This window comes from Miscanthus floridulus, chromosome 3 (genome assembly GCF_019320115.1).
Source record: "Miscanthus floridulus cultivar M001 chromosome 3, ASM1932011v1, whole genome shotgun sequence".
NCBI classification, from domain to species: Eukaryota; Viridiplantae; Streptophyta; class Magnoliopsida; order Poales; family Poaceae; genus Miscanthus; species Miscanthus floridulus.
The window spans coordinates 7527189-7544183 of NC_089582.1; the positions used below are offsets into that span (position 1 = coordinate 7527189).

At 44.8% G+C, this 16995-nt stretch overlaps 2 protein-coding genes across 10 annotated transcripts in view; one reads left to right on the plus strand and one right to left on the minus strand.

The window, feature by feature from the left end:
• Positions 1–475: 475 nt before the first annotated feature.
• LOC136543079 (uncharacterized) lies at positions 476–2947 on the plus strand. The gene is made up of 3 exons (XM_066535636.1): positions 476–1143; positions 1216–1401; positions 2701–2947. Exons 1-3 carry the CDS (start codon positions 476–478, stop codon positions 2945–2947), a joined length of 1101 nt encoding a protein of 366 aa, XP_066391733.1.
• Positions 2948–7093: 4146 nt separating this feature from the next.
• Positions 7094–16995, minus strand: part of LOC136541311 (uncharacterized) — a 40980-nt gene continuing 31078 nt past the window's right edge. For all 9 annotated transcript variants that reach the window (XM_066533147.1, XM_066533144.1, XM_066533142.1 and 6 more), the window contains exon 9: positions 7094–9694. In XM_066533147.1, the coding sequence (XP_066389244.1) occupies positions 7636–9694 (2059 nt within the window). In that variant the 3' untranslated portion in view covers positions 7094–7635. The remainder of the gene's footprint in view (positions 9695–16995) is intronic.

A 16995-nucleotide genomic window follows, 5' to 3' on the forward strand; every position in this document is an offset into this window, starting at 1 on the left:
AAATGCTTTGAGTTTAAGTCTTATTTTTTCAGAAGCAATTTTGATGAATTTTGCTATGTTTTAAATGTTCAATCTTTGCTAAAATTTGAACCAAACGGAAAATTTGTTCAGAGAGTAGATAAGTAATTTAAAATGCTTCTGAACATTATTATTTTAAGATTATTTTCATGTTTTCGCTGCAAATGATAATGTTTGTGATCTTCTAAATTAAATTTGAACCAACGGGAGGATTTAATTTTGAAGAGTAGTAATATTTTTTATAAAATATGATATTGTTATTTTCTGACAAAAGTTGACGATAGCAATATTATAATTTTTTTATTCATAGTGTTTTATGTATTAATTCTATTTTTGCCCAACGGTAATGTAGAAGATTATTGTATGTTTTAATTTTGATCAATGTTAAATTTTGGCATGCAATTATTATGTCCAATGTTTCTCATAATCTCTAACATCGTTTTCAGAATACAACCCAATGATGTTTATCTCATCCATTCCGCCTCTCAATGAAAGCAACTACAACGTATGGCGAGAGAAGCTTGAGATAGCACTTGCGCTGTCTGACAATAATCTAGCACTTATCTCTCCGTGTCCCACTGAGCCTAAGGACCCGATGAGAGCAGAAAAAAAGACTGATGCAGCTTTTGCTACTCGGCAGCGTGACCATGCATCAGTGAGAATGAAGTACGACCTTAATCGTGCGAAGCGGGATAGTTCAAACCGCAAGTGTTTGATGGTGATTAAGGGCTCCATTAAGGATCTAATAAGGGGATCAATCCCAGAATATACCATCGCCACTGAGTATCTAAAGAAGGTGGAGAGTCAGTTTACTGGCTCTTCAAAGGCTTATGCAAGCACTCTTATTAAAAAGTTAGTCAGTGAGAAATACACTGGTGGAGGGATTAGAGAGCACATACTGAAGATGAGCAACATGGCATCCAAGCTCAAGCCAATGGAAATGGGGCTCAAGGATGAGTTTCTAATTCATTTGATTTTTGCTTCTTTGGCCAAAGAGTATAAAACCTTTGTTGTTAATTACAACTTACAGCCAGATAAGTGGGACATTAAAAAACTCATTGCCATGTGTGTGCAAGAAGAGGAAAGGCTTAAGAGCTCACATGGTGACTCCATCAACCATGTGAAAGAAAATAAAAAGAAGAACTTTAACAACAAGAACGCTAAACCACAAGAAAAACCTCAGTGGGACAATAGCTTCTCCTCTAAGCAACAAGGAAAGGCCCCACAGAAAGATCACCATCAGAAATCCAACTATGTTCAAGTAGACAAGGACACCTGCAGATGGTGCCACAAGACTGGACACTACCAGAAGAATTGTCCAGACTTCCTGAAGCACCTGATGAGAAAAGGTGAGGACATTATTACATTTATAGATGAGTCCTTGTATTTAAGTTATGCAAAATCTACTTGGTGGATTGATTCAGGTGCAACTATTCATGTTACAAATTCATTACAAGGATTCCATACAATGAGGACCCTGCAAAGAGGAGAAAGACACATTAATGTAACAAATGGAGTTAAAACTGAAGTTGAAGCCACTAGAGACCTCCCATTAGAATTAAACGATGGCTTTGTACTTAAGCTTACAGATGTCCTCTATGTACCCTCTTTGTGTATAAACTTAATAAGTGTCTTATATTTAGACGACGATGGATATGATTGTCATTTTGGTAATGGCCAATGTAAGATTATGTTTAATCATAAGTGTGTTGGTCTTGCCTTCCGATAAAACAAGCTTTATTTATTATCACTTTGTGAGAATGTGAATGTTGTGAGCACTAAAAATGAGAATGCCTCCTTGTCTTTGAATGTAAGTAATAAGCGGAAGAGAATTCATGATGTATCATCGAAATTATGGCACTGTCGTTTAGGCCATATTTCAAGGGGGAGGATAGAACGATTGATTAAGAAATCAATTCTTCCGTCATTAGAATTTTTAGATTTAGAAAAATGCATTGATTGCATTAAAGGAAAGTATGTTAAGAAAATAAAGAAAGACGACAAACGAAGCGCAGGAAATTTTAGAAATAATTCACACAGACATCTGTGGTCCGTTTCCTATAAAAAATATGGATGGTTATGATTCATTTATAACATTCATAAATGATTATTCTCATTATGGCTATATTTATCCAATTAAGGAAAGATCAGAAGCATTGGATAAATTCAAGATATTTAAGGCTGAAGTAGAAAATTAGCACAATTTAAAGATTAAGATAGTAAGATCCGACCGTGGGGGGAGTACTACGGTCGACATACCCCATATGGCTAAGTTCCTAGACCTTTTGCAAAGTTCTTACAGGAAAATAGCATAATTGCCCAATACTCTACACCGGGCGCGCCTCAGCAGAATGGAGTAGCTGAAAGATGCAACCATACCTTAATGGACATGATGCGAAGTATGATAAGTTACTCCACTTTACTAATAAATTTGTGGATGCAGGTGTTAAAAACCGTCATTCATATTCTCAGTCGAGTACCAAATAAGTCGGTGCCCAAAACACCATATGAGTTATGGACAGGAAAGGAACCTTCACTTAATCATTTACGTGTGTGGGGCTGTCCAACTGAGGCTAAAGTATTTAACCCAAATATTGGGAAGCTAGACTCTAAGACAGTCAGTTGCCATTTCATTAGCTATCCAGATAAGTTAAAAGGTTATCGTTTCTACTGTTCTGACAGACATACGAAGTTTGTAGAAACAAGACACGCTGTGTTCTTGGAGAATGATATAGTCAGGGGGAGCATGGTAGCGCGAGAAATTAACCTTGAGGAGAAGCGGGTATACGTGTCCACTCCGATGGTTCAGGAGCCATTTTTCTCGCTACCTGTTGCTACTGCACCAACAGTGCCGGACACTATAGTGACAACACCTGTTGTTAATTCTCCCGTGGCGACAATAAATGAACATGAGGAACCTGTCTTTTAGGATCCTATAGAGCCCGTTGTCGCACATGAGGAAGAGCATCAACATCTCCACATGGAACAAGTGCCAACTAATGAGGCCTCTAGAAGGTCTCAAAGGGCAAGAAAACCAGCCATTCCTAATGACTACGAAGTCTATGAATATGAAGAATTTCAAATGGAGGGTGATCCCATCTCATTTGAAGAAGCCATGAGAAGCGCTCACTCGTTGAAGTGGCTTGAAGCCATGCAAGATGAAATGGGATCAATGAGCACCAACGGTGTTTGGGACTTAGAAAAGATTCCTAAAGGAGCCAAGACAGTAGGCTGTAAATGGATCTACAAAATTAAATATGACTTCAAAGGGAATGTGAAAAGATTTAAAGTGTTGCTTGTGGTGAAAGGCTTCATGCAAAGAGAAAGAATAGATTACAATGAGATATTTTCTCCAGTCTCATGTAAAGATTCTTTTAAAATCATAATGGCGTTAGTGGCACACTACGATTTAGAATTACATCAAATGGATATAAAGACGGCTTTCCTTAATGGGAATTTAGATGAAAATGTTTATATGGCACACCTAAAAGGTTTTGTTGTGAAAGAAAGAGAACGTATGGGATGCCACCTGAAGAAATCCATTTACGGATTAAAACAAGCCTCCAGACAGTGGTATTTAAAGTTTGATAGAACAATAAGGAAGTTTAGGTTTAAAGAGAATATAGAGGACAATTGTATTTATACAAAGTTTAAGAATGGGAAATTCATTTTTCTAATCTTGTGTGTGGATGACATCTTACTCGCTAGTAGTGATGTTAATCTACTACTAGAGACAAAAAAAGTTCTTGTCCTCAAATTTTGATATGAAAGATCTTGGTGAAGCTTCATTTGTTTTAGAAATAGAGATTCACCGAGATAGAAGAAAGAGGGTTTTAGGATTATCGCAAAAGGCATACTTAGAAATGGTTCTAAAGAAATACAGTATGCATGCGTGTAAGCCTTCACCTGCTCCTATAATCAAGGATGCTAGTTTTGGAGAATTCCAAGGTCCCAGGAACCAATATGAGATCGATCGAATGAAAGCAGTTCCATATGCTTCGGCTGTTGGAAGCTTACAGTATGCTCAAGTATGTACACGCCCTGACTTAGCTTTTGTTACCGGGATACTTGGCAGATATCAGGGTAATCCAGGAATAGAACACTGGAGAATGGTGAAGAAAGCTTTGCGTTATTTGCAATGCACAAAAGGACTCATGCTAACGTACAGAAGATCTGATTCCCTACATATAAAGGGGTATTCAGATTCAGATTTTGCGGGAGATGTAGATGATAGAAAATCCACATCGTTATGTATTTACTCTCGTAGGGGGAGCTATATCGTGGAAAAGCTCCAAGCAAACCGTCACTGCATCATCTACGATGTATGCCGAGTTTGTAGAATGTTATGAGGCCACGGGGCAGGAGAACTGGCTAAAGAAATTTATGCCCAGGTTAAAAGTGGTCGATGACATTCATAGACCACTCAAGTTGTACTGCGACAATGAGCCAGCAGTATGTTATGCTCACAACAATAAGTCCAGTGGTGCTGCCAAACACATTGACACAAAGTTTTATGTTGTGAAAGACAAAGTTCGGGATCATTCTATTAGTCTCGAGCATATAAGTAAAAAGAAAATGCTTGCAGATCCGCTTACCAAAGGCTTATCGCCCAATGTATTCAAAGAACACTTAGCCAGCATGGGTTTACGGGAAAGCCTATGATCCCTGGATAATAAGGGCCTGGTTGAGAATCTATTTCAAAACAGAGAGGTGTATTGTAGCTGTTAATCTAACGGTACTAACCATTGTGATGAGGCACGCTCTATGCGCTAATCTATGATGGAATGGGAAAAGAGATAAGTATTTTAAATTTAAGTCATAAGTTGAGATCAAGGGGGAGAATGTTAGGTTGATCTCCTCCGACTTGGTCCAACGACCGAGTCGGGCCTTGATCCTGCGCCCTGATCGGGGGCGCCCAACCAATTCATGGTTGGTGGGCCCCAGTCGCATAGTGTCATATAAAAGGAGGTGGGGGCCGGGGCACTGAGTACGAGGTTCACTGTGCCACCACAATCCCCACCGACAAACCCTAAACCGATCTAAGAGGGGGCGCTGACAGCGATGCGAAGCGTTGCCACTGTCTTCACTGCTACCTCTACGCCACGTCCGACGTCCACACCGCCACCGCACGCCACTGCCTCCCCTTCGCCAGCACTCTGCGTCACCGACACTGCCATGGCTTCCTCCTCCGCCAAGCCTGCAGATGGTCAGCTACCTCTGCACCTCTCTCTCTCTTTCTGGTTCCTCTCCCTAGTTTATATTCTAGGTCAGATCTATGTGTTCTATCTCAAATAGAAAAGGGCGCACCCGTTAGATCTACTCCTAGTTGATCCTAAGTACTAACAAGGATATCCAAATTGCCAGAACATTGATTGCAAGCCGAAAACCAATTAGGAACAGTGTCAGATTCAAAATTTGAATTGGACATGCCGCCACCCGCCCACCGTACAGCCCATGCGGGCAGAGGCTTCTTCTCTATGGAAGTAGAAGATGACCCCATCTAGGGCGAGCACTCCAATCCGACAAAGGTAGTCTTTGACAGAAACAGAGGAAACTCTAGCAGCGAACAAAAAATCAGAGCCAGACTTCACCACTGATGTCTCAGGGTGCGCATAGAAATGATGATTTAGGGGTCAGGGCCCTGACGACGAACTCGGTGGAGGCCGGAGAAGGCCCATTGTCCTGGGAGATCCACAGAGCGACGGGGGAAGCAAAGATGCCTAACCATCAAGCAGTGGAAGTTTTCGAGGACAAAGGTTTGAAAGCATGTACCAGTGTCGATAGCAGGAGCAAAGCCCGTGAGCGTCATCATTCGTACCCCATGCAGAATGTACGTTAACCTCGTCTGGGGCCCGTAGCTGGTGCTCTAGCATTGGAGGGAGTTCGCGACCTCGGGGCCCCTAGTTCCTCTTGTCGGTCCGCACAGCCCCAAAAAGTCGAAGACAGGTCTGTATCAAGACCATGGAGTCTGAATGTTGCGTAGCTCGCCATTACACCCCTGTCCCGTTGAGTCTTTGCAGTGTGAGATGGGAACAACAGGCGTAGCGAGGCGACGAGTAGTGGCCGGTGCAGGTGCCGTCGGGAACTGCGGTAGGTGAGAGTGTGGGAGAAGCAGGTATGGCGAGAGCGAGCTGAAGCAGAGGAAGGGGGGCAAAAGTGAGTTTGCTGCCTGAGAGAAGGCGTGATGGGGACGAAGGGTGATGCGGTGATGGAGGGTGTCATCATCCGCATGGAGCAGTGCTGGCTGCAGGGCCCGTAGTGAGCACCGGCGAGAGGCTATGGCCGCCGGGTCCAGAGTGGGCGCGCGGTGGCTGTGGCTCGTAGCACCTCAGGGAAAACCCTCTCCCCCGCTCAGTATCAGAAATACCAATTTTGACTACCTCTAAGGGTCTCTTTGGAACGTAGGATTCTAGAAACACAGAAATAGAAGAAATGTAGAAATTGAATGACCATCTTGAATCCTATGGATTGCAAAAAGTATTGGAAACTGCCAGATCAAACGTTTGGATGGTGAGTAGGAAAACATAGGAATTTGTGAGAGAGAGACAGAGAGTGACACAGAGAAAACTTTCCATGAGATTCAACTTTTTGGTAGAATTCCCCTAAAAATTATATGAACTGTCACTCCACAAAAAATTCACAGGATTTGCAACAATCCAATCCTTTGTTCCAAAAGGGTTTCGAAGAATTTTTTTTTCTGGATTCCAATCCTCTGAAATTCATCTATTTTTTCTTTGTTCTAAAGGACGCCTATGACTAATGATTAATTATATTTCTTTTAATATGACCAATATGAACCAATTGAAGCTATATAAAATATTACTAATGAGTATAATTGAAATTTTAATTTATTTTTTTAAATACTCTCACTATCAAGTATACAGGACATAATTTCTTTTTTCCTTAGTCCCTGAATGGAGGGCGTGGCCTCCTATTCTCTCTCAGATCATGCATGCACTTACTTTTTCTCAATATAAACCGACCCTGACAGTGGTCAGAAAATACAAGTAGTCTTAAGAGGCTACCCGCATTCAAACAAGTGATGAGATCATTTCATCCCCATTCGTCCCTCCAATCAAACAGAGAACGGTTCTATCCCAGTAACCAAACAAGAATTAGGGTCCGTTCAGTTAGTCTGGAGTGGACCTAAGAACCATTCCAGCTTAGTGAACCATTCCAACTGAGAATAGTTGCAGGGACTCATTCCGGAGGAACCGAACGAGCCCTAAATTGGGTCTATTCCATCCTACATAATCAAGGACAGAACAATCACATCACACTCTGTCCCAAAACTAAACACATGGTTACTATGAAACCAAGCCACAACGAGCGTCCACACACCTCATGCATTCTAGCACCAGCACTTGTCGTCGTTGCTTATTCAACAATTCATGACACTGATCTCAGCGACTCAAATCAAAGCAAGTAAACTACAATAAAACACACAGCGGCCACGGGTCCACACAAATACAATGTTGTAGCCTTGAGCACAGCCTTCCTCACCGACCACCCATTGCGTTGAATGCGAAATGCCGCATGTATTCCTAGCAACCTGGACCTGGCTACCTGCTATCATCTTGTGTTTTTGTATCTTTCCCATCTGTGATTTTGTAGCCACTAAAAAATGCAATCTACCCATTGAACGTTCAAGATAGGGCTGCTTGGATTGTTGCCAAAGGCGTCCTTCAGTACACGTTCCGCGTCCCCTTTGCTGGACTCATCAGCATTGGCCCCTCCAAATTTTACAGTGACCTCTGTAAGGCTTGTCATGTGCTTGAAGCCAAAAATCCCCGGATCATATTCTGGCTGCAATCTGTTCGCATTGAAGGCTATCTTGAGCTTTTGGACATTGGGCATTGCTCCTTCCAAAAGGGACATGTATGGTGCTGTACAAACGAACTTGAAGTACTTGAGTGCTGGGAATCCTTTCTCAAAGACGATCCATTCTACATGCTCTGCCAGTACACAGAGAGAGAGAGCAGTGAGTGATGCTAGTCCTTCCAGGATAGCAATGTCATCGATCGACAGATTCAAAACTTCAATCTTTAGGATGGTGAGTCTGCTGAGTTCCCCAATCCATTTAGGGAGTCTTGACAAGGTGCAAACCCGTGGCCGCAACTCGAGTTTCTCAAGGAGGGCCGGTGAAGGAGAGACGTTACTCAAGCTATTATCACAAATGCTCAGGCTAGAAGCTCCTGCATCACCATGCAGAGCTAGAGATCTGAGGTTATTTAACATCCCCAGAAGCAAGGCAAGGTGTTTCATCATTGAGTCAGACAGTATTGTGGAAGTAGAACACACAAGACGAAGATCTTGGAGGTTGGTCAGCTCGGCAAGATCAATCACATTTCGTGATGAGTTCTTGCTGAGATCTTGGAGGCTGCCATACCCTGGTGGCAGAATAGCCTCACTCGGAAGGAGAAGGTGCAATAGCTTCTCCAAACGACCAATGTCAAATGGAACGGCAGATAATCTTGCATCCACTTCTAGTGTCTCCAAGTATTTTAGCCTGCTTATCTCATCTGGCAGATTCACCATGACATTACATTGGATCTTCAAATATCTAAGTCCAAGCAGCTCACAAATTCCTGTGAGGTCCAACTTCATCTCGTCTCCATTGCCCCAAATATCAAGAATAAGAACTCGTAGAAACTCATAATCAACGACTGAAGGTACACAGTCAAAGAAACCACAAAACAGAAGTGATCGAAGTTTCGATATCATGATGTTTTCTGGTATGTCTGCACTTTTTGCACCTCCGAACTGGATGGACAATCGACGAACTTGGTCAGGATGTGCTAGCCATGACTGCAAATGGTCCACAGTAATGATGAAGTTCATCTCCTTGGATTCGTGCCTAATAAGATCAAGTACCATGTGATGAACTGTACATGACAATACCTCACTGTCATACTTGGTGTCCACAGGTTGGACGATTCCACTATTGACAAGCTCATCAAAATAATCCCCAGCAATTTCCTCTGCGCTTCGCCCTCCCACGGCATTCATAAAGCCTTCAGCGACCCATTGTCTCACCAAATCATGCTTCCAGACCACATAACCCTCGGGATACATACTGAGATATAACAAGCTTGTCTTCAAATGAGGCGGAAGATTATTGTAGACAAACCCTAGAATTTGTTTCAACCCTTCGAAAGTGGAGCAAAAAGAATAATCCTCTGTGTGTTTCCATTTCTCAATCTTAGTTCCTCTTGCTAACTGGCTACCTTCAGATCCAATAACAGTATCAGAGGAAAGGTCACTCATCGCTTCGTTAGTAGTAGGATTTGTCCACAAAATGGAAGGCAAAGAATCTTGTATGTGTTCCCATTTCTCCACAGCGATGTTTGATTCCCTTCGTAACAGACTGGCTACATTTACAATTGCTAATGGTAAGCCAGCACATTTCTTAATAATCTTATATGAAACTTCTTTGAAATCTGAAGGGTAATAATCTTCAGAGCCAAATACCATAGTGAAGAATAATCTTCTTGATTGATCATCATTAAGAGGACTCATCTCAATATAATCTGGGTAGTATCCACAGCATGCCAATGCTACATCATTAATTTGTGTGGTTGTTACTATTCTGCTGCCATAATTACCATCAGGGAAAGCACGGCTGATAATATCCCATACTGATGCGGTCCATAGACCATCCAATATTATGAAGTACCTGTACGTATATATTAAGTAAGACGTTAAAATCTGTTAAAAGTTTGGGTCAATTACATTTAAACAATTAATATGACCAAGGATAAGCAGTAGTAGATGACACCATTACTGTACTTGTCCTTATGACCGAAAAATCATTTTTGATAGAAATTTTTTGTTTGACTTAATTCCATGAATTCCGATGCTATATCCCAAAAATGCATAAACAATAGAGCATGTATAAATTGTTGTCCTTCATTTTTCTCATTTCATTTTTAGTCAATTATAAAACAGCCCCTAGTAAAATATATAAATCTCATTTCTCATTTTCTTTCGTCAATTATAAAACAGCCCCTAATAAACGGAAGAGAGCATTGAGACTGCCCTCGTCTCTCTTCCGTTTATTCTCCCACAGAGCGCACGAGGGCACTCCCAATGCAGAAACCATCATAGTTTCTATGGACATTAATTGTACTGTCACCTAAGCGTTTTGCTGATGTGGCAAGGTAGTTATTGAAGAGAGAGAGCAAAAATCATAGAAACCGGGTCTAAGTTAGAAATCATGTCTACACGAGAACCAAGACATGAAGGGATGTGATTGATAGAGAATGGAGAGAGAATATATGTGATTGGATAAAAAATTGTTCTGTAGAAACTATCCATTGGGACCATGGTTTCTATATGTAGTGTCTATAGAAATTAATAGGTATAGAAACTACATATAGTTTCTGGCTGGGACTGCCTCTGAACCTCTTTGCTTCATGCGTATCATAGAAACTGCCTCCACCATGTGCAATCAAAAGGCTGCCATTAATTAATGGCATTATCTCTCCTCCAATTTAAATCGCACTCACAAACTGCACTACGGGAGAAGCAAAATTTGCCGAGTGCCGCATGCTTTGCCGAGTGCCGAAAATAGTGCACTCGGCAAAGCCACTCTTTGCCGAGTGTTGCACTCGGCAAAGAATTGCACTCGGTAAAGAGTGACTTTGCCGAGTGCCGCAGCGTGCCCGGCGCTCGGCAAAGCACGCCACTCGGCAAAGGCACTATTTGCCGAGCGCAACACTCGGCAAAGAGCGCACTCGGCAAAATGCCCATCAGTTGCCCGCCTACCCCGCCCACGCCGTTACCATCTTTAAAAAAAATGTTTACCGAGCGTTAACCTGACACTCGGCAAAAGAGGCCCTTTGCCGAGTGCTGCGGCCTGGAGATGTCTGGGTTTTAGGTATCCGACATCGCAACTTGCTCGAAACCTTCTCAAATTTTTATCATAGCCTCCACATGCGATCACACAACACCTCGACAAGTTTCATGAATTTCGGACTTCGTTTGTATTTTCTATAATTTAAATACACTCCGACCACAAGCGGGTCGTCATGTTTGGCGAACAAGGCGTTCAAAATTTTGGGTGAGTTCCTGCATACGGTCTCAAAATACACTCTACAACATGACTATCATTTTTTTAATGGCTACATTTCATTATTTCATGCACCTGCAGTTCAAATTTACTTTTTCGGAAAAAATGCAAGTAAACAAAATTAATTCAAGAAATATAGCAAAAAGTTATAAAAAGGTCCCAAATTTTAACATGTGCTTGTAAACAATAGATAAGGTCTACAAAAAAATTTTGAAATCAAAATTAAAAAAAAAACAAAAATACTTTGCCGAGTGCCATGCCTTTGCCGAGTGCCTTTGCCGAGTGCCAGGCCGCAGCACTCGGCAAAGGATATTTCGAAGAAAAAAAATCCCTACTGGAATAAGGGCCCATGGCCCATCCTCCTCCAACCCTATCCTCATTCACGCCCGCCCCTCACCCGTGCCAGCGCCGCCGCCACACCGGCCGCCGCACCGGCCGCCGCGCCCCACGTCCCCCCGCCCACGCCGCCCGGCCTCGCCGCCCCGGCCCGCGCCGCCGCGCCCCACGCTGCCCCTCGGTGGCCGGCCCCACCCCCGCGCCTCACACCGGCGATGCCCCGGCCCCACACCGCCCCTCGGCGGCCGGCCCTGCCCCTGGTCCCTGCAGAGAGGAGGAGGAGCCCGGGCGCGGTGCCCTGCCCCGGCCCGGCCGTCCCTGCAGAGAGGAGGAGGAGCCCGGCCGCGGTGTCCTGCCCCCGGCCTGTCCGTCCCTGCAGAGAGGAGGAGGAGGGGAGAAAGAGAAGGGGAGGAGGAGAAGGGAGGTGGGAGGAGAAGGAGAAGGGAGAAGGAAGAAGGAGAAGGGAGGAGAAGGAGAAGGGAGGAGGAAGAAGGAGAAGGGAGGAGGAGGAGGAAGGAGAAGAAGGAGAAGGGAGGAAGGAGGAAGAAGGAGGAGGAAGAAGAAGGAGAGGGGGGAGGAGGAGACGGACCTCGGTCCGACGACCGTTCACGTTGTTCGTCGACGATGTTCGTCCACTCCATCGTCCCCGCACATCGCCGTTCGTCCACGCTGTCGTCCCCATCCCTCGCCGGAGAAAAGGTAAAGGCTCTGGGGGTGTCGGCCTTGGTGCCGTTTATGTATTGACGGCCTTCATGCCGGGTTTGTGTATGTGTGGGCCATCGTGCCCCAAATGTGGACGTCGGCCATCGTGCCGGCTTTTTCTTGCAGGTTTTGGAAACCTCCCCGTACAGGGGAGGTTCTACCGAATTTTTCAAGTAATAGTGATGCGTTTCTTCTTTTGCAGAGCAGGAGCTGTCGGAGGGGACCCGGAGCACCTTGGCGATCCCGATCGTCTTCGTCGGCGCTGCGGTCGTGCCTGCACTGCTTCGTCTCGCCACTGCACCGACTCGCCACTGCGCCGCTAGCCTTTCTCCACCGCCACCCTAGGTATAATTGACCTCTCTTGCTTACAGTTGTCGTACGTAACCCAGTTAGGCGTCTCCCGTCCAAAACAGATACGGTTGGAGGTATGCGGATCTTTGCATATCTATGACCGTATCTGTTTCGGATTGTCCACGTTTTTTGGACAGCCCGCGGATGCGTAGATGGGTTAGTTTCCATGTTCTGCTCGGATCTAAGACGGAGTTTCGGCACCACCTCCCTGTTGTTCTCTGGATACACACTCTCCCTTCCAGGATGTGTATCGGGAGAACAGCAGGGAGGTGCTGCCGAAATTCTGTCTCAGATCGGAGTAGAGCATGGAAACTAACCTCATCTACGCATCCGCGGGTGGGATTAGGACCTATCCTCACCTATTAGACAGCAGGCACGCCGTGCAGATGCAACTGATGGTTATATTACTCTGTTATGTGTATATGATATTGCTCCGTTATGTGTATATGCTAGAGGATGGAAAACCGTGAGTGGATGTACATGGGACACCCAAGTCAGGCTCAAATCACCCGTGAATGGATGGATAAGACCGAGAAATTCTTGGACCATGCATTTAAGGAAGCTAAGGGAGCGAGACACACGTTCTGTCCCTGCAGCGATTGTGAAAACAAGAAAAGAAAAACAAGGGAAGTCATGATGAAGCATCTTTGCAAGTTTGGATTTATGCCAAACTATACCCGGTGGGTATACCATGGTGAAGCCTATCATCCTAGAGAGGAGGTCGTGAGACGACGCTTGGAGGCATTTGATGGTGATGGTGGGGTAGAAGGATGGTTAGGTGACTATGAGGATGCGATGTTCGCTGAAAGACCTCCGGAGGTCGAGTAGGAGGATGAGGAGGAGGAGCCAGAGCCAAGCGCTAAGGCGTTCTTGGCCATGTTGGAATCGGCACAGAAGTTTCTACATGAGAAGACAATGGTTTCTCAACTGGATGCCATTGGGCGCCTACTGGGGTTGAAGTCCCAGCATAACATGACTCGAGCCTGCTTCGATGCTATGATGGAAATTATTGGGGATTTGCTTTCAGAGGGTCATCATCTGCCGAGCAGCTTGTATGAGTCAACGAGACTCCTTCGGGCACTAAAGATGCCGTATGAGCAGATACATTGTTGTCCGAAGGGGTGCGTCCTATTTAGGAAAGATCACAAGGATGCAAAGTACTGTCCAAAGTGTAAATCCTCTAGGTATGTGGAGGTAGACAAAGGTGATGGCAAGAAGGAGCAGAATGAGGGGATCCCCATGAAAGTCCTACGATACCTTCCGATCATACCGAGGCTCCAACGGCTATTCATGTCCGAGGAGTCCGCGAAACAGATGACATGGCACAAGAATGGCGTTCGATATAATCCTGACAAGATGGTACATCCAGCAGATGGTGAAGCATGGAAAAGCTTTAATGGCAACCATCGTGGCAAAGATGAAGAGGCCCGTAATGTACGTATTGCACTGGCAATGGATGGGTTCAATCCTTATGGAATGATGTCGGCCCCATACACTTGTTGGCCCGTGTTTGCTATCCCCCTCAATCTCCCCCCTGGGGCCCTACTTCAACGGCAAAACATATTCTTGACGTTGATAATTCCTGGACACCCGGGAAACAAAATGGGTGTGTACATGGAGCTAGTTTATGATGAATTGATCAAGGTTTGGAATGAAGGTGTATGGACTTACGACCGAGCTACAAAGAAGAACTTCAAAATGTATGTTTGGTACTTGTACTCCATGCATGACTTCCTGGCGTATGGGATATTCGCCGGCTGGTGTGTCCACGGGAAGTTTCCATGCCCGGTATGCAAGGCAGCTGTACAATTCATTTGGTTGAAGAAGGGTGGCAAGTTCTCGTCGTTCGACAAGCATCGGTAGTTCCTCCCTCTTGACCATCCATTCAGAGAAGACACCAAGAACTTCATGAAAGGTGCCACGGTGACCGACCCTGCACCTCAGAAGATGACTGGTGGCCAGGTTCATGCTCAGATAGATGCTCTCGTGGTCCCAACGCAGAAAGATAATCCAAAGAAGGGTAAAAGCAAGAATGTTAATCCAAAGAAAGATAATCCAAACAAAGATCGCTTTGTGGGCTATGGATTGGAACATATGTGGACTCATAAGTCGGGATTGGAGAGGCTTCCCTATTTTGATGACCTTCTCCTTCCACATAACATAGATGTAATGCACACTGAGAAGAATGTCGCCGAAGCACTTTGGGCAACACTCATGGACATTCCTGACAAGACAAAGGACAACCCTAAGGCTAGAATAGACATGGCAACACTATGCGACAGACCAAAGCTATAGATGCTGCCTCCAAGAGATGGCAAACCATGGAAAAGGCCTAAGGCCGATTACGTCTTGGAAAAGAAGCACAGGACGGAAGTGATACAATGGATGCAGACGTTAAGTTTCCCTGATGGGTTTGCAGCGAATCTGAGGAGGCGAGCGAACCCAGATACTGGCCGAGTGTTAGGGATGAAGAGTCATGACTTCCACATATGGATTGAGTGGCTTCTTCCATCGATGGTTCGTGGCTATGTCCCTGAGCATGTCTGGAAGGTGTTGGCAGAGTTGAGCTTTTTCTTCCGCCAACTTTGTACCAAGTAGATCTCTCTAAAAGTGGTTGAGAAGTTGGAAAAAACAGCACCCAAGTTGCTCTGTAAGTTGGAGAAGATCTTTCCACCTGGCTTTTTCTTGTCGATGCAGCATTTGATTTTGCACCTCCCGAACGAGGTCCGAATGGGGGGGCCGTGCAGAACCGTTGGTGCTATCCAATCGAGAGATGTCTAAAGACTGTTTGCCAGAAATGTGGAAACAAAGGCAGGATTGAGGCTTCCATAGCAGAGGCATTCATTCGTGAGGAGGTGTCAAACTTCACAACATTATACTATAGTGACAACCTTCCTAGCGTGCATAATCCACCCCCTTGTTACAACGAGGACTGAAAATGAATCGACCCTCAGCCTATTCAAAGGGCAACGCGGGAGATCAAGTGGAGCATCCAAAAAGTTCTTGACCAATGAAGAGTGGCGCAAGATCATGCTCTACGTGTTGACGAACCTTGACGAAGTCGACAAGTATCAGAGGTAAATTCTCAATGAACTTGTTACATAGCCAGTCATCTTTTCTGCATCCAACAACCTTGTTGCTTGTCGGTGCAGGGAATTTTTTGACCAATACTGGCATCATCCAAGGCCACCTTCTGACCATGAACGAGAGACCCTTCTTGAACATGGTTCGCCTGATTTCATTACATGGTTCCAAAGAAAGGTACCTTTTGACCAACTTAGCTCGTTTCAAGTTTGGCGTTCCTAGTTACCTAATTTCATTTCTCTCCTGCTTTACCTTGCAGTGCCAAAGTGATTTGTCTATAAGTGCCGAATTACGACAAGTGGGCAAAGGCTTTGACTATAAGGTCTCGTCATTTAACGCTTATGACGTAAATGGATATCGCTTTCACACAACAAGCTATGAGAAGAGTCGGCCCAATGCAAAGACCACGAATACCGGAGTATATACGCCCAGAGTAGTTACGCCCGGCGCTGAGCAGGAGGACTATTATGGCATAGTTGAAGAAATATACGAGCTCCAATACCATGGTGAAAAAGCACCTAGGCCAGTCATATTCAAATGCCAGTGGTTTAATCCTGCAGTATCGAAAAAGTCCCCTAAACTTGGGATAGTCGAAACTAGACATGATTCCTTCTATCCAGGAGATGATGTCTATATTGTGGCTCAACAAGCCAGGCAAGTTTATTATTGTCCATATGCTTGCAAAACCGACCCACGTCTTCAGGGTTGGTATATTGTGCACAAGGTATCACCACATGGTAAATTACCTCGCCCAAACGATGATGATTACAACTTGAACCCACCCACGCATGATGACGGGGAGTTCTATCAACAAGACGAGGGGCTACCAGGATGCTTGAGATAGACTTAACAGGAGAGATTGAAATGGAAGTAGACGAGGAATGTGTTGTTGACGAGGAAGCTGCAGATGAGGTGCATGATCCGAGAGACTTGAAAATGCTTGACGGACTACAACTAGGCAACGACAGCGATGAGGATGAGGCTGTTGACGATTTGGAGGCTCTTGATAGTGATGACGATACCTATTGTTCAGATAATCCCGATCATGAAGAATATTAGAAATACATGTAATACTATGTTATTTTGTAATTACATGTTCTTTTTTTTGCATACCTTGCTAAGTACTTCTCGTTTATCTTGACTAATACTGGTTTATTCTTTTTAATTGCAGGTGATGGGGCCCACTAGGAGGAGCTGTCACTCGACTTACATGAGATCGAGGGACACGCTAGAGGCTGAGGAGACGGAGGCGGAGGCGGAGAAGTCACAGAGGCAGAGGAGGCCGAGGGGCAGGCCCAGATGGGAGTCGTCGACTGACCACGAGCGCGGCTCCTCGCGCTCTTCTAGGGACGATGACGGCCCTCTGCCCACGGTGGGCGAGGAGGCGGCTCCACAGATGTATGACGAGGAGGTGGTTCCGCACATGTCCGAGG